The sequence below is a fragment of the Balaenoptera musculus genome, chromosome 11 (assembly GCF_009873245.2).
Source record: "Balaenoptera musculus isolate JJ_BM4_2016_0621 chromosome 11, mBalMus1.pri.v3, whole genome shotgun sequence".
NCBI lineage: Eukaryota > Metazoa > Chordata > Mammalia > Artiodactyla > Balaenopteridae > Balaenoptera > Balaenoptera musculus.
Window position 1 is genome coordinate 62,075,276 of NC_045795.1, and position 24,173 is coordinate 62,099,448.

The following is a 24,173-nucleotide window of genomic DNA, read 5'->3' on the forward strand; positions in this document are numbered from 1 at the left end:
CATTTTGAGGAGGAGGGGATTTCAGTAGGACAGCATGGAACCTTGGTGCATCTCTGGATGGTTTCCTGTCTTGTGGCTGGGTGGAGCTTTGGAGTCTGTCCTGAAGCAGGGGTTGTGGTCGTGAACCTTGAGTGGGGCACTGACTTTCCTGCCAGGTTCCCAAGGCTCTCACCGACCCCCATCCCAGTCCTACCCAGACCCTTCCCCCACCTCTGTCCATCACCACTTCCAGTTCCAAGCCCAAATAGCGTATTCCCTCAAGAGCCATTATGGATCGCCTACTGTATACAAGAGACTGGATTAGAATTTGTAGGGCTTCTTTTGTGCCAGACTTATTGCCTGGCCCTCTGCTGGGTGTGGGGTGTCTGTGCTGGTCACTGTTGTACCCCCAGGGCCTAGGGCAGTGCCTGGCACACAGTAGATGCTCAGTATGTACTTGAACAAATGGTGAACGCCCCGGCCAGTGGAGGGAAGGGATGTTCCCTGACGCCCTCCTGAGTGGCAGTGCTTTGAGTGGGGTGTTACCCCTGTGGTGGGCACACAGCGCCGGGCTGGCTGTCCACGTCCCTCACCCTGACTGGCAGTTACTCGGAAGAACTTTCCTATGTGTGTGGAAGGTGTCTCGGGTAGCTGAGGAGTAGGGGCCCGGAAGAGGTTGGGATGCCAGGTTTGTCTGGGTGGAGACTTCGCCGAGCTACAGGGACCAGCTCAGCAGAGTCCTGGGGAAGTTTGGATGGGAGCAGGGAGATGTGCTGGCAGATGTGTTCTTAGCTGAGCAGACATTCCTGTTACACTAAAGATCAGAATTTGAGGAGCTCTTTTTTTTTTTTAATTTTTATTTATTTATTTATTTATTTATTTATTTATTTATTTATGGCTGTGTTGGGTCTTTGTTTCTGTGCGAGGGCTTTCTCTAGTTGCGGCGAGCGGGGGCCACTCTTCATCACGGTGCGCGGGCCTCTCACTGTCGCGGCCTCTCTTGTTGCGGAGCACAGGCTCCAGACGCGCAGGCTCAGTAGTTGTGGCTCACGGGCCCAGCTGCTCCGCAGCATGTGGGATCTTCCCAGACCAGGGCGCGAACCCGTGTCCCCTGCATTGGCAGGCAGACTCTCAACCACTGCGCCACCAGCGAAGCCCCTGAGGAGCTCTTTGTGGGAATGAAAAGCCATATAAGACCGTGGGGTCTGGAACTGCCCTGGGCAGACTGCTCAGCATCCTCATGCCTCAGTTTCCCCATTAGGAAAATGTGGATATAGTTGTTGTGAGGACTAAATTAATTAGTACAATCTGTACTGGCCAGTGCGGGAGCCACAGCACAGGAGGCTACTAAGCACTTCAAGAGGAGGCTGGTTTGAGTTGAGATGTGCTATACACGTGAAGTACACTCTGGAGTTTGAAGACTTGGTATAGGGAGAAAAAAGTAAAATACCTCCTTAATATTTTTATACTGATCGTATGTTGACATGAGAATACTTTGGATATGTTGGGCTAAGTAAAATACATCATTAAAATTAGTTTCATCTGTTTTTACTTTTTAAGCGTGGCTACTTGAAAGTGTAAACTGACATGTGGCTTGCATTATTTTTCTGTTGGACGGGGCTTTGCTATATGAAGCACTTAGAACAGGCTCTGGCATGTGGTGATCATTTACTGGACAAGCACTTACAGTTAGTATTTTCTCAGAAGTATCAAAGCACCTTTACCTTTTTCCATCTGAAAGCCAAGCTCAATTGATTCATTCAGACCCACAAATGCTTAAACAGAAGGACTGTAGTTTGTCCAAAGGAGATTGATTTCATGATTGCCACCTGCACCCCCCGAACAGCCCACTGAGGCTCACATGTGTTCTGATGGAGGAAGCAGATACTCTGGGGTCTGAAGCTGGTGTCTGCACAGGGCGTGATGGAGCAGGCGGTATCTGCAGCTGAGCCAGTTTTCCGGGACCTTAAAAGCCCCCCTCAGTTTAGCAAGTACAGGCAGAGCATCCAAAGAGATCACCCATCCCGTCTCTGTAGTTAGAGAAGTGTTTCCTGTCAAGAGGTGGGAAGTGGGCCCTTTGGGATTTGGCTCCTCTGGGGGCCCCGCCGACAGGCTGCCCACACCGTGAGCCTCCAGCCGGGCTCTGGAGGCCTCGCCTGGGCGTGCAGGAGAGTGGCCAGATCAGGGTGGCTTTCCAGGCAGCTTCCGAAGACCCAGTTATCTGGGGCTTGTTGTGAAGTAGCTGAGGCTTCCCTCTCAGGTGGCGGGGCTCAGAGAGAGTCCCTTTGTTGGCCAGCCTTACAGGTCAGTTTTAGAAGCCCAGTGGACAGGAGACGGCAGCCCCTCGTCTGCCTGTGGTCGACCTGTGGCTGCCACCCTCGTTACCCATGCCTGACGGTGGGCGTGTGGGTGTGGGGAGGGCAACTCTGCCCAAGTTTACAGCCAGAGAGCAGAGGAGGCCAAGGGAAGGAAATAACATACAGTGAAATAACGTGTAGTTCGATGAGTTTTGACAAACACATGCACCTGTGTAACCCACACTCCTATCAAGACAGAGCAGTTCCACCCCCAGAAAGGTCCCTCCTGCCTCTTCCAGGCAGTGTCCATCCCCAGGCAACCCCTGTTCTGATTTTTTTTTTAATCATTTATTAGTTTTGCCTGCCCCAAAACATAATGTAAATAGATCCACGTGGTATTCATACACAGTTGATCCTCATTATTCACGGATTCTGTATATGTGAATTTGCCTGCTTGCTAAAATTTATTTGTAACCCCAGATCAATACTCACAGCACGGGCTTACCTGGTGGTGCAGTGGTTAAGAATCCGCCTGCCAGTGCAGGGGACACGGGTTCGAGCCCTGGTCCGGGAAGATCCCACATGCCGTGGAGCAACTAAGCCCATGCGCCACAACTACTGAGCCTGCGCTCTAGAGCCTGCGAGGCACAACTACTGAGCCCACATGCTGCAACTACTGAAGCCCGCACACCTCGAGCCCGTGCTCCGCAACAAGAGAAGCCACTGCAATGAGAAGCCCGTGCACCACAACGAGGAGTAGCCCCCGCTCACCGCAACTAGAGAAAGCCCGCGCCCAGCAATGAAGACCCAACGCAGCCAAAAAACAAAAAAACAAATACTCACAGCACTTTGGTGATCATTTGGGAACATGTGTAGAGCGGTGAAAAATTTGAGTCACCCCACACATGTACCCCCGGCTGAGGTTGGTCTGGGAGAGGTTCTGCCTGCTTGTTTCTGCTCTCATATTGTAAACAAGTGTCCTTTTCATGGTCTATTTTGTGCAATGTGGTTTTTTGCATTTTTGTGCTCTTTGTTGATGATTTCTCTGTTTAAAATGGCCCACGTGTAAAAAAATGGCTGAAGTGACATCTAGTGGTCCTAAACTTGAGAAGGCTGTGATGTGCCTTACGGAGAAAATACATGTGTTAGATAAGCTTCCTTCAGGCATGACTTACAGGGCTGTTGGCCGTGAGTTCAATGCTAATGAAGAACAATATATACTAAATAAGGTGTCTTTAAACAGAAATGGATAAAACAAGTTGTGTATTTTTTGATGGATGAAAACGTTGTGACCAGAGGCTCACAGGAACCTAACCTTGTGTTTCCTCTGGGAGCAGTGATTCACTATTCACTAATTTGGTATTTGCGGTGATTTTATGGAACATAACTGCCTCAAATAGCGAGAATCTACTGTAGTACTCTTTTGTCTGGCTTACTTCACTCAGGCAATGTCTGAAATTCATCTCTGTTGCCGCCTGTATCAGTGGTTGGTCCTCTTGTACTGCCGAGTAGTAGCCCATGGTATGAATACACCACAGTTTTTCTATTTCCCTGTGGAGGAACCTTGGGTTCTTTCAGTGTAGAGCCATCATGAATAAGTCTGCTGTGATCATTTGTGTGGACATATGCGCTCATTTCTCTGGGGTATGTATCTAGGAGTAGAATTTCTAGATCATACAGTAGGAGTATGTTTAACTTTTACAGCAACTGCCAGAAAGTTTCCCAGTGTGACTGTGCCATGTAACATTCCTACCAGCAGTGTGAAAGCCCCCCCATGGTTCTTTTATATATACTTAATTGAAGTATGGTTGATTTACAATATTATATTGGTTTCAGGTGCACAGCTTAGTGATCAGTATTTTAGCAGATTATACTCCATTATAAGTTATTACAAGATAATGGCTATAATTCCCTGTGCTATACAGTATATCCTTGTTGCTTATCTATTTTATACATAGTAGTTTGTATCTGTTAATCCCATACCCCTAATTTGTCCCTCCTCCCTTCCCTCTCCCCTTTGGGAGAGGGAAAACCACAGAGCAGAGACTCTGGTCTCGGTTGAGTCTAAACCACAAGTTTGTTTTCTGTATCTGTGAGTCTATTTCTGTTTTGCATATACATTCATTTGTACTATTTTGTATTATTTTTCTATATCATGAGTCTCTGTTTTGCATATCATTTATTTGTGTTGTATAATATAAGTGATATCATACAGTATTTGTCTTTCTCTATCTGACTTATTTAGCTAAGCAAAATATTCTCTAGGTCCATCCATGTTGCTGCAAATGGCAGAATTTCATTCTTTTTTATGTCTGAGTAGTATTCCATTGTGTGTGTGTGTGTGTGTGTGTGTGTGTGTGTGTGTGTATATATATGGCACATCTTCTGTATCCACTCATCTGTTGATAGGTGATTACGTTGCTTCCATATCTTGGCTCTTGTAAATGTGCTGCTGTGAACATTGGGGTACATGTACCTTTTGGGGGTTGTTTTTTTTTTTTTTTGGCCACACCACATGGCATGCGGGATCTCAGTTCCCCAACCAGGGATCGAACCGGTGCCCCCTGCAGGGGAAGCGTAGAGTCTTAACCACTGGACCGCCAGGGAAGTCCCTACATGTACCTTTTTGAATCAGTGTTTTCATTTTCTTCAGATATATACCCAGAAGTGGAATTGCTGGATCACACGGTAGTTCTGTTTCTATATTTTTTCAGAACCTCCGTACTGTTTTCCATAGTGGCTGCACCAGTTCTGTGGTCCTTGACTCGAGCTGGCTCAGGAGTTTCTTTGGGCTCTCTGCTCGTCGCTTTCTCAACCACCTGCTCTCCAAGCTGGTGTTGCTTGGCTGATAACCTTCCAACTGCTTCTGTTGAAATATCTTCACAAGAGATTTTCATCCCTTTTCTGGTAGTTACTATGCTCTTGTTTTTAAAAAAATGTTATTGAAGTATAGTTGATTTACAATGTTGTGTTAATTTCTTCTGTACAGCAGAGTGACTCAGTTATACACATATGCTAAGAGAACTGTGTTCTCTGAAGGGTTTGATTTTTTTCACCTGCTTTCTTCTGTGTTTTTTGTCATTTTTAAAACATTTAAACAAACAGAACTAACTGTAGAAAAGTCAGAACATATAGACAAAGATAATAGTAAAAGGCACCCATCATTCTACCTAGGGATAACCACTGTTAAGACAGACTCTTTTAAACACACAGATATTTAATTTTTTAAGCATCTGAGTGAATTGAGACTTTGGTGAGGATTGTACTGGTAGAAGGCCTCTCGGTATGTCACAAAACTAGAGATCAGAAGCCAGTGAATGAGGCACTTGCCATTTCTGTTGCTTGTTGGAAGTCGTACTTCTGTTTAGTTTCTGGAACTGCCCAGGGAACTTTGTGTCACCCCAGCTACTGTCTTGACTTTTTTTGCAGGGCCAGCGGCCAGTAATTATGGAGTCTGAACCCAGAACTGGGGGCCTCTCCCCGCTCCATGCAGCAGGAAACCTTTCTTCCCTCCTGTGATCACCAGCAGCTCAGGGGGCTCAGTCTCAAGGCAGCCGGAGAAGGGTTGGCCAGTTCTGATCATCAGAAAGTCTTTCTTCTGTCTGGCCAACCGTCTTCCTGAAGATCTGACCCAATTGGCAGCCAGGTTGAGCCTGTTAAAATGACCAGGTCCTGTCACTCCTGGGCTCAGAAAAAACCTTTCATTCCCCTCTTCCCCATTCCTCACTCCCAGAATTAGAGCTATTGTCCAACTAGCCTTCCCCCTCCACATCCTCCCCTCTCCTGGTCCGTGCATGGTGGACATCACTGTTCCAAGCTCCTTCCTCTGGGTGGGTTAGTTGTTAAGGCCCTTTCCTGAAAGATGTCTTGTTCTTGGTCCCCCAGGAAACTCATGTCTGTGTGTGCCTTGCAGGTAGCTCACCTATCCTGCAGATTCTAAATGGATAGTCTTAAAAAGCAATGTTTTGTCCTTTCTCAGAAAGGGGAATGAATGATTTACCCTGTGTTACACTCTCAGTCAAGCCTAAAAGTGATGTTAAAACCTCTGTTTGAAAACCATCGTTCCCGTGTGAGGCTCAGGACCGTTTATGAAGGAGTGATGTGCAGGGCTTTCACCCGCGCCGTCTCTCAGGCTCCCTGAAGCCCTGCAGTGTGCCCGTGACTACTTCCCCGTTTTGAAGCTGGGGGGAGTAAGCCATAGCGATGAAGTAGCTTGCCCAGGGTGGTTCACTCGCTCAGCCATAGAACCCAACAAAGCCTGCTTCCAGACTGACCCTTTGTTCTAAGGGAAATCTTTTGGTGGCACTAAAGCTGGAGACTCAACCGAGACCAGAGTCTCTGCTCCTGATTCCCCAGGGAGGGGGAGGAAGGGCAGGAAGAAGGGCTCTGTTCGGAAACTGGAGAGAGCAGACATGTCCCCTCAGCTTCAAGGTTCCACCGGCACTGTTCACTATGTCTTTGTCCTGCTCCATCGCACCCTTTTCTCATCTTGGGTGAATGTGGATTTAAAGCATCTCTAAACTAAGCTTCGTGTTACTTCTGAGGAAAGTTCAGGACTTTATTTCTTCCTTAAAAAAACGATTTTCATTCCTGTTCCTTTCTGGTTCCACATGGTTAGCTGTGCCTGTGGCATTGGACCATCGTCTGAGGTTTCTCACTGATCTGGGGTCACTAATCTCAGAGCTTCTCTGCACCACAGCAGTCCTCTCTGACCCAGATGTGGACTGGTCACCCCGCCTGCTGTGTTTTCCATTGTGGGGTGGATGGAGAGCAGCGGGAGGTTGGGAAAGTGCCGAGTAGGGAAATGCACGGAGCCGTGTGGGCAGGAGAGGAGCCAGGGGCGGGGTGTGTGGGTTGATCCACTCATTCATTCATTCATTCATTCAATGAGCAAACGTCCATTGAGCGCCCACGTGTGCTGGGCAGGAGCAGTTACCCCTCTGTGTGGTTAGAATGCAGTGGGGGAGTGGAGGGGGAGCTCAGATCTGAGTGCCTGGGGGTCCCCCACAGAAGGACTCAGGAGTTTTGTGAGGTATTTGGAGTGTGGGTGACTGTCAGGAGAGTGGCTGATATGTTTTCATTCTCAGTCTCAGGCCTGGTAGGAAATTAGGGAGGAAAACCCCTTTCCTGGAAAGGGAGGGAAGGAAATGAACTTTTATTGGGTACCTCCCATGTGCTGGGAGCAGTTGCAGGCACTTACATGATCTCAGTTAATCCTCAAAGTTACCAGTTAATCCTCAAAGTTACCCCATGAAATGTATATGTTATTAAAACTCATCTGGCAGGTGAGGAAACTGTGCTTGTGCCCAAGGTGGGATCTGAGCCCAGTGTTTATGCCCAAACCCACTCTTTCCAGATCCACCACAGGAGGGGGGCTGGGCCATCCTCAGGCTCAGCAGGAGCGGACCCTGATCCTGGGGCTGGCGATGCTGCATGTCCTGATGTGCTTGGTGTTTACACAGGAGTGCTTATTTTGGGGAAAATCATTGAGTCGTAAACCATGGGGTTTTCTTTATGCATGTTAAACTTCAGTAAAAGTGTTTTTAAAAAAACAAAAACAAAAACAAAACGCTCCCTAGAAAAGGATAATGAACTCTGTAAAGTGTTTTAGCTGCTTATCTTCTTGCCTAAATTGGTCACCAGTTGTGTGGACAATAAATGCCACCTCTTCTTTATGCTTGAACTTGGGTTGTCAGATTTAACAAATGAAAGTATAGGACACCCAGTTGAATTTGAATTTCAGAGAAACAATGAATAATTTTTTTAGTGTGTAAGTATGTACCATGCAATGTTTGGGACATACTTATACTACACAATTATTCATTTACCTGAGATTCAAATTTGCACGGGATATACTTACACTAAAGAATTGCTCACTGTTTATCTAAAATTCACAGTTAACTGGGCGACTAATATTTTATCTGACAACCCTCGTTTGAGCTGAGAGCTGAAGGGGGTGAGAAATGCAACTGAGCTTCATTTGCAAAATCAGAGGATTCTGAGGCCAAAGGCAAGAAAATAATCTAGGAGAAAAGCAGGTGGGGGCAGGATGTTGGCTGGGGGATTCTGAGATGCTGGAGGGAAATTGAACCAATGTCAAGAGAGTGTTATGCAGAATAATCTGACAGGTAAGGGAGTAGTGATATAAATGCTGTACCACTCAGCCTTCAAAATGGGTTCTGCTGGAGGTTGACGTTTGTTCTAGCAGTTTATGTTTGTGCAAAGATCCTGGGAAAAATGCACAATTTTGAGCCTTCTCACAAGAAAGAGTGATGTTAGAAGTGAACTACCTTGAGAAACTGGCTTCAAAATCTGTGACAATTTGAGCAACAAAACAAATAATGATAGAAATGGATTATAACCCAGAAAATAAAATAAATATCCATGAGTCCTTACTGAAATAAGTAAATAAATGGGGAGAATTGGGGGGAAAACTCTTGTACAGAAGATCCTATTAGTGAAATGTAGAAAGAAAGATGAAGATAGAAAGGTCACCATTTGGAAAGACCATTGTAATAATTGTTTCAGGCAAGAATCAGTGGAGGCTGAATAGTGGACAAAAATATTTGATGAAGAAAAGGGTATTTGCTTAATGTCAAAGTGTTTTCTCCTAAATGTCTTAATAATTACAAAGAGAAAGTAAAACTTCACAGTGGAGAAACCTGGCAGACTCTACCTTAAGAAGAGATCAAAGTTAATCTCACCAGTAGTTAAGACGTATCAATAGCAAGTATATCCTGATATGATGTGCTGTAAAGGGCACATCATTACTTCTGGGGTGTTCCTGCCAGATACACATAACCTCAGTCTGATCATGAGAAAACATTAGACAAAACCAAAGTGAGAGACGGTGTGCAAAATAATTGACCAGTACTCTTCAAAAGTGTCAAGGTCATGTAAGACAAAGACAGATTAAGGATTTGTGTCTCATAAAAGGAGACCAAGGAGACAGTTACTAAATGCAGTGGATTTAGTTCTGGCATTGGCTCCTGGTCCAAAACAAAGGGCATTAGTGGGACAGTTGTTGAAATTTGAATGAGGTCTATAGATTAGTGTATGTGTGTGTGTGTGTATAATATATATAATATGTATTATATCAGTGTTAATTTCCTGATCTTTGATAATTGTACTCTGGTCATACAAGAGTTAACATTTGGGAAATCTAGATGAAGGATATATAGAAAGTCTTTGTATTACTTTTACAACTTATTTGTGAGTCCAAAATCACATGAGAAGCCCCTGAAAGTGAATGAACTTGGGGGTGGGGTGGTGGGAGCAGCACCTTTGTGCATGGGGAGGGGCTGGTTGTAGGGCTGCAGGATGCCCTGAGGAGCACTTTTCCTGTGGGTATCAGAGCGTGAGGTGGCGGATTTGCATTATATTTAAAACATTGTTTAAATCTTAAAAAAAACCTTGTTTTTGATCATGATGGTAATGTATCTTCATTTTAGAATATATAAAGAGGTTAAAGAATAACATAAAAATCCTCCCTAACCCCTACTTCTCAGTAGTAAATGTGGGCAATAATTAGTGTTCATACTCTTGGTTATGACTTTATGTGTAAATATACTCTTTAAAAAAACAGAATAGAAAACAATGTGTCCATATGCATCATGGTCCCCTCCCCTTTTTTCATTTAACATTGTATTGTGAACAGTTTGTGTCATAAAAGAATACTCTAGAAATGTGTTACTCAATACATGGGATTATTTAAAATTAAATTTAAAAAATCCCATTACTTAGGTGTACTAGCCACATTTCAAGGGCTCAGCAGCCACTTGAGCTGTCATATTGGACAATCCAGAATAGAACATTTTCATTATCACAGAAAAAGTTCTGTTGGGTGGCACCGCTGTAGAATATGATTCTTTTAAGTTGTGTAGTATTTATTTAACTTTACGTCTTCATTCGGGTATTTATTTATTTATTTATTTATTATTATATTTTTTTTAAAGGTTTTTTTTTTAACTTTTTAAAAAAAATTTATTTTTATTGATTTTTGGGTGTGTTGGGTCTTCGTTTCTGTGTGAGGGCTTTCTCTAGTTGCGGCGAGTGGGGGCCACTCTTCATTGCGGTGCGCGGGCCTCTCACTGTCGCGGCCTCTCTTGTTGCGGAGCACAGGCTCCAGACGCGCAGGCTCAGTAGTTGTGGCTCACGGGCCTAGTCGCTCTGCGGCATGTGGGATCTTCCCAGACCAGGGCTCGAACCCGTGTCCCCTGCACTGGCAGGCAGACTCTCAACCACTGTGCCACCAGGGAAGCCCCCATTCGGGTATTTATATTGTTTTCAATTATCCATGCTTAAGTGTTTTAATAATAGTTTGATGACTTTTTGTTTTTTTATAACTGCTTTACTGAGATATAATTCACATGCCATAAATCCACCCTTTGATAGTGTACAATTCAACAGCTGTTAGTATATTCACTGAGTTGTACAACCATCACCACTGTCTAATTTAGAACATCTTCATCACCCCAAAAAGAAAGCCCACCCCCATTAGCAGATGCCCCCTTGCTCCCTCTCCCCCAGTCCAAGGCAGCCACTTATCTGCTTACTGTCTCTGCATATCCATTTTGGGCAGCATCTTTGATTTTTTTCCTTGGGAAAAATTCTGTTAAATTCTTGGATCAAATGGCGTGAAGGCTTTTTAAGGCTTTCTTCTAGTTATTTATTTACTTACCACGCCACAACACATGCGGGATCTTAGTTCCCCGACCAGGGATCAAACCCACGCCCCCTGCAGTGAAAGCTCGGAGTCTTAACCACTGGACTGCCAGGGAAGTCCCATTTTTAAGGCTTTCGATGTGTGGTGCCACACTGCCCTCCAGAAAGGTCGTCCACATTTATGCTTCCACTAACAGTGTACGAGAATGCCCTTTTCTCTGCACCCTCCGTGACACTCTTACTATTGTTATTATCATTGTTTTCGTCTTTGCCGCTGAGACAGTGACAAGTGGCACCCACCTTTGCATTTGGCTCCTGGGTGGAACACCTTTTCCTGTGCTGATTGGCATATTTCTATTTCAGATTAGAGTCGAGAAAGATAACTGGGCTCTGTGCAGAGAGACTGGAAGAGGGGGAGTACGCAGGTGGCGAGCCCAGAAGCCACAGCACAGGGTGCCCTGGAGGCTGTTGAACTCTTTCCTTCGGAGAGCGGAGGGCAGGGAATGATTCGGGCCAGGGAATGGGAGTGCGCCGGGGCAGAAGTGCCCCTGCAGGTTGTCTGGCAAGGCTAGCTAGAGCTTACAGTGGTGATTGGGAAGCTGCAAGAGAAACTTCCTTTCCCACTGCAGTGAAGTGAAGCCATCGTTGGTTTTGAATAGCTTTGAGATTGAAGAAAGTAGCCTGGTGCAATGACCCCATAGCCCAGAATGGCCTTGAGTACTTCCTTTGTAGCTTGGTGAGAGTATCACCCCTTGACCTGGGGACTACAGGGTGCGTGGGAGAGAGGGCAGGCAGGGGAGGCACGGGTGCCGGGGAGGATGTAGTTTGTTGTGTTATCTGCATCCATGGTTCTCAGCCTTGGCCGAGCCTTAGAGTCAACTGAAGCGCTGTGGTCCCACCCCCAAATTGGAACCAGAGTCTCTGGAGGTGATGGTGGGCGTCTACTTTGATCCCTTCCTTGAGAAGCAGCCCTCTGCCTGGGAGGCAGGAGCCTGGCACCCACTGCCTTCAGGGCTTTTTCCATGAGCTTATATTGTGGCTAGGAGGAAGTCTGTTGCTGAGGCCATTGGTCCAGCTCTGCCAAACGCTTGGCCCCTCTTCTAGAACCTGTTGACTCCCAGAGCTGCCCAGAGCCGCCCAGGTCCATAGGCTGCAACCTTCTGCTGAGAAAAAGCCTTGCTCAACTTGTGTGCAGACTAATTCATTCAAATCTGCCCTCGCAACCACCCCCAACCAGACTGCGTGCCCTGCCCCTGGCCTCAGCCCCCTTTCAGCGTAGTATGCGGTCCATGGCTGTGTGATGCCATGTGATGTGCAGCATCCGTTCAGAGCTAAAAAGGATGCCCGCACCTCTCAGAGGCCTCCCTTCCTCACTGGGAGAGGAGTGGTCACCCGGACAAGGCCCAGGTGTGAGCTGGAGGTTCAGGGCCACTCCCATTGGCCGGCCTGACGGAATCTTTTTATTTCAAACCTTATCCTAACAATAAAAGGTGACGACTTGGTCATCACCCACTTTGGCTGTGTGTTCAGTTGAAGGAGTGCTGCAGGGTCCTCAGCCTGTCTGCAGGAAGGAGGCAGGAATTCTGCTGTAGCCAAAACCTCACGCTGAGGCTGCTTTGCGGGCCCCCTTGTTTGTAAATCCTGCCTTTGCAAGCCAGTAGGGAAGATGCCATGGCCCTAAACCCAATTTGTGTTTTGGCTTTGGGTGTACAGGAGATCATTGAATGCCAATTTGGGATCACTTCCTTCACATGGAACGCTGCCCGGGCTAGGCTGGATGGTGTCTGCATTCGATCAGTTAGGCTGTGTTACTGGTTCTCGAATAATCTTCCTGGAACTGTTGCAGTGGGTCGGGACATTCCAGGAGGCAGAGCGGGCTCTGTCCCATCTCAAGCGTCGTGGTTTCTCTTTTGTCTGTTATATACTCTTGAGGTTCCACTGATACTTTTTTTTTGAGAAAAGTTTCTCCCCCTCTAAGCCATTTGGAAACCACTGTTGTGCACCAAGAGAGTTAGGCCGGCTTGAATTAGTATATAAACAAAAGGTTTTCAAGATACTGGATTCAGGCAAGTATGGACAATGATCCTTGAGAGATGGGAAGCAAATGGGGCAGCCCTATGATTGCCCCAGCTTACTGCCTTGAGAGAGTTTCCAGACACTGACACAAGGAGGGAGAAGGGAGAGAGAGCCTGGGAGACTCCTTGAGTTAAAAGGCTGCTGAGGGGACTTCCCTGGTGGCGCAGTGGTTAAGAATGCACCTGCCGGGGGCTTCCCTGGTGGCGCAGTGGTTGAGAATCTGCCTGCCAATGCAGGGGACACGGGTTCGAGCCCTGGTCTGGGAAGATCCCACATGCCGCGGAGCGACTAGGCCCGTGAGCCACAATTACTGAGCCTGCGCTTCTGGAGCCTGTGCTCCGCAACAACAGAGGCCACGATAGTGAGAGGCCCGCGCACCGCGATGAAGAGTGGCCCCCACTTGCCGCAACTAGAGAAAGCCCTCGCACAGAAACGAAGACCCAACACAGCCATAAATAAATAAATTAATTAATTAATTTAAAAAAAAAAGATGGTAGCTGGAGATGGAAATAAAAATAGAAAATATAACTATAAAAATGACTATAAATAATATTTGAAAAGTATGTTTAAAAAAAAAAAAAAAGGAATGCACCTGCCGGGCTTTCCTGGTGGCGCAGTGGTTGAGAGTCTGCCTGCCAGTGCAGGAGACGCGGGTTCGAGCCCTGGTCTGGGAAGGTCCCACCTGCCGCGGAGGAACTCGGCCCATGAGCCACGATTGCTGAGCCTGTGCGTCTGGAGCCTGTGCTCGGCAACGAGAGGCCGCGATGGTGAGAGGCCCGTGCACCGCGATGAGGAGTGGCCCCTGCTTGCCACAACTAGAGAAAGCCCTCGCACAGAAACGAAGACCCAACACAGCCATACATACATACATACATACATAAAAAGAATGTAAGCAGACAAGAATATCATTAAAAAAAAAAAAAATTAAAAAAAAAAAAAAAAAGAATGCACCTGCCAATGCAGGGGACATGAGTTCGAGCCCTGGCCCGGGAAGATCCCACATGCCGCGGAGCAGCTAAGCCCGTGTGCCACAACTACTGAGCCTGCGCTCTAGAGCCCACGAGCCCCAACTACTGAGCCCATGAGCCACAACTACTGAAGCCCGTGTGCCTAGAGCCCGTGCTCCGCAACGAGAGAAGCCACCGCAATGAGAAACCTGCTCACCACACCAAAGAGTAACCCCTGCTCGCTGCAACTAGAGAAAGCCCGTGTGCAACAATGAAGACCCAACGCAGCCAAAAATAAATAAATATACAAGTAAATTAATTAATTTAAAAAAAAAGTGCTGCTGAGATCCTGGGGGAGACTAAGGTAGCTGGAGTTCATAGGACTCTAGCAAAATCTTTCCAAAGCATATGTCTGATAAAGGACTTGTCTCCTGAATATGTAGGAAATTCTCATAACTCAAGAAAAAGAAAAAAAAATGAGGAAAAGATTTGAACAGACACCTCACCAAAGAAGATACAGGATGGTAAATAAGCACAGCAAAAGATGCTCTGGTGCGACATCATTAGTCACCGGAGAAATGCAAATTAAAACCACAATGAGGGGTGAATTCCCTGGCGGTCAAGTGGGTAGGACTCCGCGCTTCCACTCTAGAGGGCATGGGTTCAACCCCTGGTCAGGGAACTAAGATCCTGCGTGCCATGCGGAGCAGCAAAAAAAAAAAAAAAAAACAGAACCCAAAACACAATGAGGTACTACTACCTACCTATTGGAATGGACAAAATCAGGATGACTGCCATTCCAAGTACTGGCAAAGATGTGGAGAAACTGGAACTCTCATAAACTGCTGGTGGGAATGTGAGATGATAGATCTTCTTTGGGAAACAGTTTGGCAGCTTTTTTTTAAAAAAAAATATTTATTTATTTATTTATTTATTTATTTTGTCTGCACCAGGTCTTAGCTGCAGTATGCAGGATCTTTTAGTTGCAGCACTTGGACTCTTAGTTGCAGCATACAGGCTTCTTAGTTGTGGCTTGCAAACTCTTACTTGCAGCCTTCGGAATCTAGTTCCCCAACCAAGGATCAAACCCAGGCTGCCTGCATTGGGAGCTCGGAGTCTTACCCGCTAGACCACCAGGGTAGTCTGGGCAGCTTTTTAAAAAGTTAAATATACACTTACCATAAGCCTGAGCCAATCCACTCTTAAGTCTTTACCCAAGAGAAAAGGAGAAATATGTCTATACATAAACACTTGTACACAAGCAGCTTTATTTGTAACAGCCCCGAAGTGGAAACCACTGATGTTCATCACCAGCTGAGTGGATAAAAAAATGGTGGTCCCATCACACAATGGACTACTACTCAGCAATGAAAAGGAGTGAACTCTTGGTATATACAGCAGCTGGGTGAATCTCAGAATCATTATGCTGAGTGAAAGAAACCAGACAAAAAAAGAGTACATGCTCTAGGGTCCATTTATATAACCTCTAGAAAATACAAACTGAGCTCACATTGGTGGTATAGTGGTGACATTGCCTTCCAAACTGATCTCTGCTGACAGAAAGCAGAGCAGTGGTTGCCCAGGGAGGGGGTATTAGAAAAGGCGTGAGGATATATGGAATCTTTGGGGATGGTGGGTGTGTTCACTGTCCTAATTGTGGTGATGATTTCACAGGTGTATTCAAATGTCAAAAGTTATCAAATTGTACACTTTAAATATGTGCAGTTTATTGGATGTCACTTATACCTCATTAAAGCTGTTTAAAAAAAGATCCCTCTGGCTAGAGTTTGGAGAATGGATTAAAGGGCAGTGAGTCTAACTACAGGGCAATAGTTGCATATCCTTTCCTCCCTTCTCCTAAAAGTTTAATTCCTTCTTTCCCTCACTTTCCTCCTGGTTTTGGAGCTTGGATTACTATAGTAATATGTGATTGACATTTTATTACTTTCCTCTGTTGAGGAAAAGTAAGGATTTTCTTTAAAATCTTCTAACTAAGGGACCACGTGGAAAACAAAGGGTGTCTAGGGGTCTTTTGTTCTTGTTGAGTCCTGTCTCGGAAAAACTCACTTCTGTTTCTTCTCTGTGCTACTAGTGCTCACACTTCTGACACCAGATGTGTGGTTTTTCCCACACCAACCAATTCTCCGACACCAGCCAGGTGTCCTACAAGTCAATTCAATCTGATGCTAACTGGAGTTAGCACAGACCCCACAGGTTAAGGAAGGACTCAGTCCTACAAGTCCCCCTCCCACTTTGTCAACTATGCCTCTGACTGGCTATAAATCAGAGTTCCCCCCACCCCCTCCTTGGGTTTGATTATTTGCCTTAATGACTCACAGAACTTAGGGAAACACATTCACCAGTTTATTATAAAGGATATGATGAAGGATACAGTTGAACAGTTGGATGAAGAGATACATAGGAAAAGGTCCGGAAGGGTCCTGAGTACAGAAGCTTCTGCCTGGTGTAGTTGGGGTGTGTTAACCTCCTGGCATGTGGTTGTGTTCACCAACCTCAAAGCTCTCTGAATCCTGTACATTGAGGAGGCTTCATCATGTAGGCATGATTGATTAACTTATTTTCCAGCCCCTCTCCCCTCCCTGGAGGATGGAGGGGTAGGGCTGAAAGTTCCAAACTTATAAGCCTGGCTTGGTCTTTCTGGTGACCAGCCCCCAACCAGGAGCCCACGCAGTGTCTCCTCATTAGAAAAAAAGATGCTCATCTTGCCCAGGAAATTCCAAGGGATTTAGGAGCTCTGTGTCAGGAACTGGGGTCAAAAACCAAATATTAGCAGGAACTGGGGGCAGAGACCAATATATGTATTTCTTACTATTTCACAAGCCCGAGCCTCTGCTCAGCCCTGGCCACTTAAGCAAACTTACAGCACAGGACTTTGGGTGAGATTGGTCAGCTCACCTATCAGCAGTGGCATAGTCTGGTTTCCTGGCTCCTTGGATGACCATCCCGTGAGGGCAGGATCAGAGTGCAGTCGCGCTGCTCGCCATCCTGCTGCCAGCGTCTGCAGAGAGCCTGGCTCCGAGTGAATGGTGGAGAAGCGCTCGTGGGGTGAATCCTTCAGCTGCAGTGTCCCTGGCAGAAGGGCAGGAGGAGCAGAGGGTCTGCGTGGGGCGGCCTTGGGATGGAGGTCCCTGGCAGAAAGATGGCCTTGTGTGCGTGGGATAGGCCAGCATGGGAGGTGGGCCGGGTGGCCACTAGGAGATCTGGGGCAGGGCTGGTCTTGGGTCTGAATCCCTGAACAGGTTGTATGTTGGGGGGAGGCGGGTGGTGAGTAAGAAGCTCCTTCTTTTTTGGGGGGGCCCCGTGTGTGTTGCAGGAATAGCCACACAGCTGCCAACCGGATGGGAATAACGGGACCTTTGAGTTAGAACTTGGGCTCAGATTCCATCTTTCAAACCTCCCAGCAGTGTGACCTTCAGCAAGTCACAGCACCTTTCTAGAACGTGGGTTTGAGAAAGGGGATGCACATCCAGCATGCACTGGATGAACACTCCTAGCTCAGGCTCTGGGAGGTACGTTATTTCCTAGAATGTGAAATTTACTTTGTCTTTTTTTTTTCCTGCCAAAGGAAGACTAGATCTATTTTTTGCCCATGAAGTACTTTTCTATCCATTTACCACAAGCCACAGGGATGAAATATTTTCTTACCTACTTGGCTTCTGTGGGACCTCCTCCGTCCGTGACTGATGGTTTAGAGCACAAGCGGCTTCCTTCCTTGTTTTGTATCTGCGCTCGACGCTCAGAGTGGTGAGAAAGGATGTCAGCATCCCCAAGGAATGAGAGAGGGTGAGGGGGATGCTGAAGTCAGTAGGTCCCAGCCCTTGGATAAAGAGGAAGCCAGAGAGAGTGTCACTCTGCTGGCTGCAGGAGCGGAGGAAGGCCTGATGTGGAGAGATAACGCAGCAGGAAGCCCAGGGAGGCCTGGGCAGTTGTCAGTGTCCACTGGAAGCTGCTGCCCACCCTGCCTCTCACTTTATGAGCTGGAGTGAGAGGTTGTCTGATTTTATTCCCCAAGCCCAGGCAAGCTGAGTTCATGTCCTTGTGACCCAGCAGCATCCCTCTGACTCAAGAGATGTATTCCACCTCTCCTCACTGGCAAGCTGTCTTCAAGGGGGTCCTCTTCCTGCGCTCCCCATGCGCTCCCAGGTGAAAGGGCTGATCACGGCTTCAGTTGAGTCTCACTGCTTCTCTGTGCTTTGCAGCTAACATGTCTACGGGGCTTAAGCGCAGAGACCACAGTGATGGAGAGGGAAGAAGTGATGTTGCGCTTGGGGCGGTTTTGTTCCAGGTTCGTGAGCAGAATTACATTCACGTTGCTTTGAGGTTCCATCCAGGCTGCTGTGAGCGTGCTTTGGTTGCTGCCGGACAGACCAGCCGGTGTTGCTCTTTGTAAAGGTTTAGAGTCCAGTCCCAGGGCACTTGGGATGGGTGGTGTGGAAATCAACCCCAGGATCACCAAATAGTATAATTAATATCTTGTCATTGTCCAGTAGTTGCCATTTTTCAAGAGAAAGTTCTCCCCCCATCACCATGTTTGAATTATGCTGTCAACCAGGGCTCAGTAGAGGCCCACGATGTCCATTTCTCTATTTTTATGTATGTTTGTTGAGGGCATATGAGTGCACTTTGTCAGGGGCTGCAGGTGTTCAGAGATGCATAAGACTGTAAAAGGCGTTTACAGGGGTATGTGTACCCCAGGTACAAGGAGGTGAGGGCCAGGGCAGAGGGGAGGTGACACAGGCTGTATGTGGAGCTGCACAGAAAGTGATTCAGCTCAGCAGTTCTTCACTGAACACTTGCCGAGGCCACAGTTAAGATGTGGCCCTGTCTCTCTTTTTTTGGATTTTATTTTACTTTATGTTTTAAACATTTTTATTTATTTATTTTACTGAAGTATAGTTCACTTACAATATTGTATTAGTTTCAGGTGTACAGCGAAGTGAAAAGAATATATATATTCTTTTTCAGATTCTTTTCCGTAATAGGTTATTACAAGATATTGAATATGCGTTCCCTGTGCTGTACAGTAAATCCTTGTTATCTATTTTATATACAGTAGTTTGTATCTGTTAATCCCATACTCCTAATTTATCCCTCCCCCCTCTTTTCCCTTCGGTAACCATAAGTTTGTTTTCTATGTCTGTGAGTCTATTTCTTTTCCGTAAATAAGTTCATTTGTATTACTTTTTAGATTTCACATATAATAATATTTGTCTTTCTCTGTCTGACTTACTTCACATAATATGATAATCTCTAGGTCCATCCACGTTGCTGCAAATGGCATTAGTTCATTCTTTTTATGGCTGAGTAATATTCCGTTGTGTATATATATACACCACATCTTCTTTATCCATTCATCTGTTGAAGCACTTGGGTTGCTTCCATATCTTGGCTGTTGTAAATATTACCGCTATGAACATCGGGGTGCATGTATCTTTTCAAATAAGAGTTTTTGTCTTTTCTGGATACATGCCCAGGAGTGGGATTGTTGGATCATATGGTAATTCTAGTTTTAGTTTTTTAAGGAACCGCCAGACTGTTTTCCATAATGGCTACACCAGTTTACATCGATGTGGCGCCTATCTTGAAGGTGCTCCCAATTCACTAGGAGAGGCAGGCAGTGCCCAGGTAACCAGTAACCTGCCACAGCACAGTAGGTGCCGTGTCCAGTGCTGGGCACACCAACCCCATTGCTTCCATGTCCACACACACGCCTAAATGCCAGAGGCCCCGCCTGGCCCACCTGGGCTGCCTGCTTCAGTGGCCGGCCGCCAGCACCATTGGTTTCTAGAGTGACGAGCCTGCTGCAGCAGGTTTCGAGAGGAGTGGTACTGGCAGAACCCTGCCGTCTTCACTCTTCCCTGCTAGCTGGACACAGCTCTGACTGTGCCAGCAAAGGAATGCAGTTTGCCCAGAACGGATGTATTTCTTGACTTAAGAGCAGCCTAAGTTGTATATGAAATAATCAGACAAAAAGAAATGCTGATGGGGCTTCCCTGGTGGCGCAGTGGTTGAGAATCTGCCTGCCAATGCAGGGGACACGGGTTCGAGCCCTGGTCTGGGAAGATGCCACATGCCGCGGAGCAACTGGGCCCGTGAGCCACAACTACTGAGCCTGCGCGTCTGGAGCCTGTGCTCCGCAACAAGAGGGGCCGCAATAGTGAGAGGCCTGCGCACCGCGATGAAGAGTGGCCCCCGCTTGCCGCAACTAGAGAAGAGCCCTCGCACAGAAACAAAGACCCAACACAGCCATAAATAAATAAATAAATAATTTAAAAAAAGAAATGCTGGTGCCTCTGAGTTCCTTGATGTTTTCAATTTCATCATGCTGTTTGCTAGGTACAGAAATACCAGCTGTCCAGTAGTTTCATCCTGCATATGTGTGTGCATGTGTGTGCACACGTACCCACACACAAAGGTAATTTCATAGCCAGTAAGAAAAGGTGGAAGGGAAGGGCCTTGGGGAACTTGCCGGGGTGTTGGAAACATTCTATATCTTGATCTGGGTTTACATTACGTAGGTTACTTGTCAAAACTCATTGGATGATAGACTTATAATTTGTGCATTTCACTGTTTGAATTTTACCTTGAAAAAATAACTGTAAGCAAATAATGGACTCTCATTAATGATATGCAGGCTGAAGTGTTCAGGGTGAAGTGGACTGCTGTCTGCATCTTACTGTGAAATGTGTCACAAATAAGATGGATGGTTGGATTGGTTAAGGGATGGGCAGCAAAATGCTAACAATGGTAGAATTGAGGTGGTGGGCATATGGGTGTTCCCTGTATGATTCTTCCCATTTTTCTGCATGCTTGAAAGTTTTCATAATAAAATGTTAAAGCAGAAGAACTACAAATAATCACCACTTGTGATCCCTAGAACTTTCCATAAGTGAATTCCCCCAAGAGCCAGTTTTCTCGGCTGACCCAGTACTGTTCCTACAGACGGCATCACCTGCTTCCTAAGGGAGTGTTGGTGAAGCGACGTGAGGGCCCTGGGCTTAGTGTGTTCTCTGTGGACCTGGTGTGGTTGGTGTGGGCGTGTTTCCTGAAGGATGTGTTAGCTTGGACTTCCTTTGAAGGTGATGCAGTTTATCAACTTGAAATGATAAGAACTTTGAAACACAGGGCTTTCTGCCCTGTAGGCAGAATGTGGCTGGGGATTTGCAGCCTGAGAACAGCCTGACAGATGGGAACCAGAGCTAGAAAAGGCTGGCTGAGCCCCTGACCAAGGACATGAGCTGGCTACCCTCATGGATGCTGGGGGACCTTTTTGTATATATTTAAATTTTTGAAAAATTAGTTATATATATTTTTATATAAATTGTATAGAGATGTATAATTGATTTTTCAAAAATTTTAACATTGTACAGTATATTTAAACAGATCCAGGGGAATTCCCTGGCAGTCCAGTGGTTAGGACTCGACGCTTTCAGTGCCATGGGCCTGGGTTCGATCCCTAGTCAGAGAACTAAGATCCCACAAGCCACTCGGCACGGCCAAAAACTTAAAAATTTTTAAAAATTTAAGAAAACAGATCCAAACACTTTTTGAGACTAGACTTTTTTCAGCTATAACAATGCCTGCCCTTGTAAGTTTTTTTTTTAATACAGAAGATGGAAAGAAGTAAAACCAGCCATAATTTTACAGTTTTGGTATATTTCCTTCCTGAATCTTTTTTTTTTTTTTTTTTTTAAACTTTTTTTTTTTTTAATTATTTATTTATTTTAGTTGTGTTGGGTCTTCGTTTCTGTGCAAGGGCTTTCTCTAGTTGTGGCAAGCGGGGGCCACTCTTCATCCCGGTGCGCGGGTCTCTCACCATCGCGGCCTCTCTTGTTGCGGAGCACAGGCTCCAGACGCGCAGGCTCAGCAGTTGTTGCTCACGGGCCCACTTGCTCCGCGTCATGTGGGATCTTCCCAGACCAGGGCTCGAGCCCGCGTCCCCTGCATTGGCAGGCAGACTCTCAACCACTGCGCCACCAGGGAAGCCCCTCCTGAATCTTTTTAAAAAAAAATTTCATGCATTATTTACATAATTGTGATCTTTTTCATTTGACTATAATGGGGGAGTTCTTTAGAAGGGAGACTCCAAGACCTCCTTTTATGTGGACTGGCCCACATAAAGGACCATATAAAGGGACCGAAGAGTGGGCATAGGGCTCAGACAGGGGAGCCCCAAGCAAAGGCAAGGAGCTCGACCCAGTGGCCAGGGGCAGGGGCAGGGCAGAGCACTGGGCTTGCAGTCTGAGAGACCTGGGGCTTGGGGGCCTGATCACTCTTTGTAAAAAGTGAGGTTAGTAAATCCCCGTTGGTGGTTCCCATTGTAAATTAAAGGAAATAATTTGGTTGAAGTTGCCCAACCTGTGTATTTGGCATATTATAATCCTGGTGCAGCATTTGGATGTTGTCTTATAACGGTGGGAGGCTTTGAAAGCTTTGGGCAAGGGAGGAGATGGAAGAAGTGGAGGTATTCTGAACATTAGCACGCTGGTGTGGAGGGGGCCTGAACATGAGCCTGGGGCCTGATTCCTGCAGTGGAAAGGACTGATAGTTGAAAGGCTGATGGAGGGAGAGAGCATGAGAGAAAGACATTGCAAAGGAGGAATCCTTGGGAGTTGGTGGTGGGCAGGTTAGGGGAAGGGGTGGATATCTTGCTTTGTCCATTGGCTTTTTATCACTCACTTTACACTGTTTCCCTCCTGACTCACTGCTGTGTTCTTTCCCTTGCAGGAGCCTGTGTGAAATGCAGCAAGGGGGTGTTTGGGGCCGGCCAGGCCTGCCAGGCCATGGGGAACCTCTACCACGATGCGTGCTTCACCTGTGCGGCCTGCAGTAAGTGTGTGTGTGTGTGTGTGTGTGTGTGTGTGTGTGTGTGTGTGTTGAGGGACAGGGTAAGGAACACAGGGAACCAGGAAGGGAGGAGACAGAAGAGCATCCTTCCTGGAGACACTTGGCCCATGTCCCTCCATGGTCCTATGGGAAGGCAGGACAGTGTCCTCTAGAACAGGGTTTTGTACCACCAACACAAGGCCCATCAGGGTAAGCTGACTTATCACAGAGTACCAGGGTTTGCCTGGGGCCCACTCTGGTGGTAGTGGAGCAGTTCCTAATAACATCAGGTTTGTAATGCATATCAGAGGTCTCAGAAGAGTCGGGAGGAAAGCGCTGGGATTCACCATTGTCTGCCCTGTTGTCAGTTTTCTCCGCCACTGTGGGGACCAGTCAGTCAGTTACCCCTGTGTGAAGCAGGGTCCTTTCATAACTCTTTGGCCCCGATCTTTCATTTGGAGGCTGCTGTTCAGCGGGAAGTGTGAGCGTGTGCGTGAATGCCTGTGTGTATGCATGCCACACACGTATCGGTGCCTCTTAGCAAACACCTGTGGGCATCTTTGTACTGCATTACGGGCATTATGCCTAAAGCAGCAAATCAGGAAACTAGGCCTGTGCTCAGCTCAGCAAACTGCTCATTGAACTGATGGCATCCACAGTGGAAGATTCTAACACATTGCAGGCTGTTTGCCAAGTCTGACGGAGCCATGAATTGTGCTTGTTTCATGGTTTCTACCAGAGATTAATTTTGAGGAGCATTTTTGAAAAATGTCCCACTGATATCTCCACTTCTACACCAAGGCTGGCAGCTGTCTATTAAAAGGAAACATTACAACAAAGCCAAAGAGAGTCCGGGACCATGGGGTCTTATCGTCTGGCCCAGCGGTCCTCAGTCTTGGCAGTTCATTAGAATCACGGGAGAGTTGGGGGGAGAGATTTTAAAAGCCAGTGATGGACTTCCCTGGTGGCACAGTGGTTAAGAATCCGCCTGCCAATGCAGGGGACACGGGTTCGAGCCCTGGGCCGGGATGATCCCACATGCCGCAGAGCATCGAAGCCCGTGTGCCACAACTACCGAGCCTGCACTCTAGAGCTCACGAGCCACAACTACTGAGCGCGTGAGCCACAACTACTGAAGACCGCGTGCCTAGAGTCCGTGCTCCACAATCAGAGAAGCCACCGCAATGAGAAGCCCGTGCGCTGCAACGAAGAGTAGCCCTCACTCGCCGTAACTAGAGAAATGCCCACGCACAGCAATGAAGATCCAATGCAGCCAAAAATAAATAAATTAATTAAAACAAAAAAAAAGCCAGTGATGCCCCAGCCCCACCCTGACCAGCAGAATCAGAAGCCCTAGGGGTGG

General features: G+C 46.7%; 1 protein-coding gene across 1 annotated transcript in view; it reads left to right on the forward strand.

The window, feature by feature from the left end:
- Positions 1-24,173, forward strand: part of LIMD1 (LIM domains containing 1) — a 96,568-nt gene that overhangs the window by 39,669 nt on the left and 32,726 nt on the right. Inside the window, exon 7 of the mRNA XM_036869024.1 lies at positions 22,712-22,813. Coding sequence (XP_036724919.1) covers positions 22,712-22,813 — 102 coding nt within the window. The remainder of the gene's footprint in view (positions 1-22,711; positions 22,814-24,173) is intronic.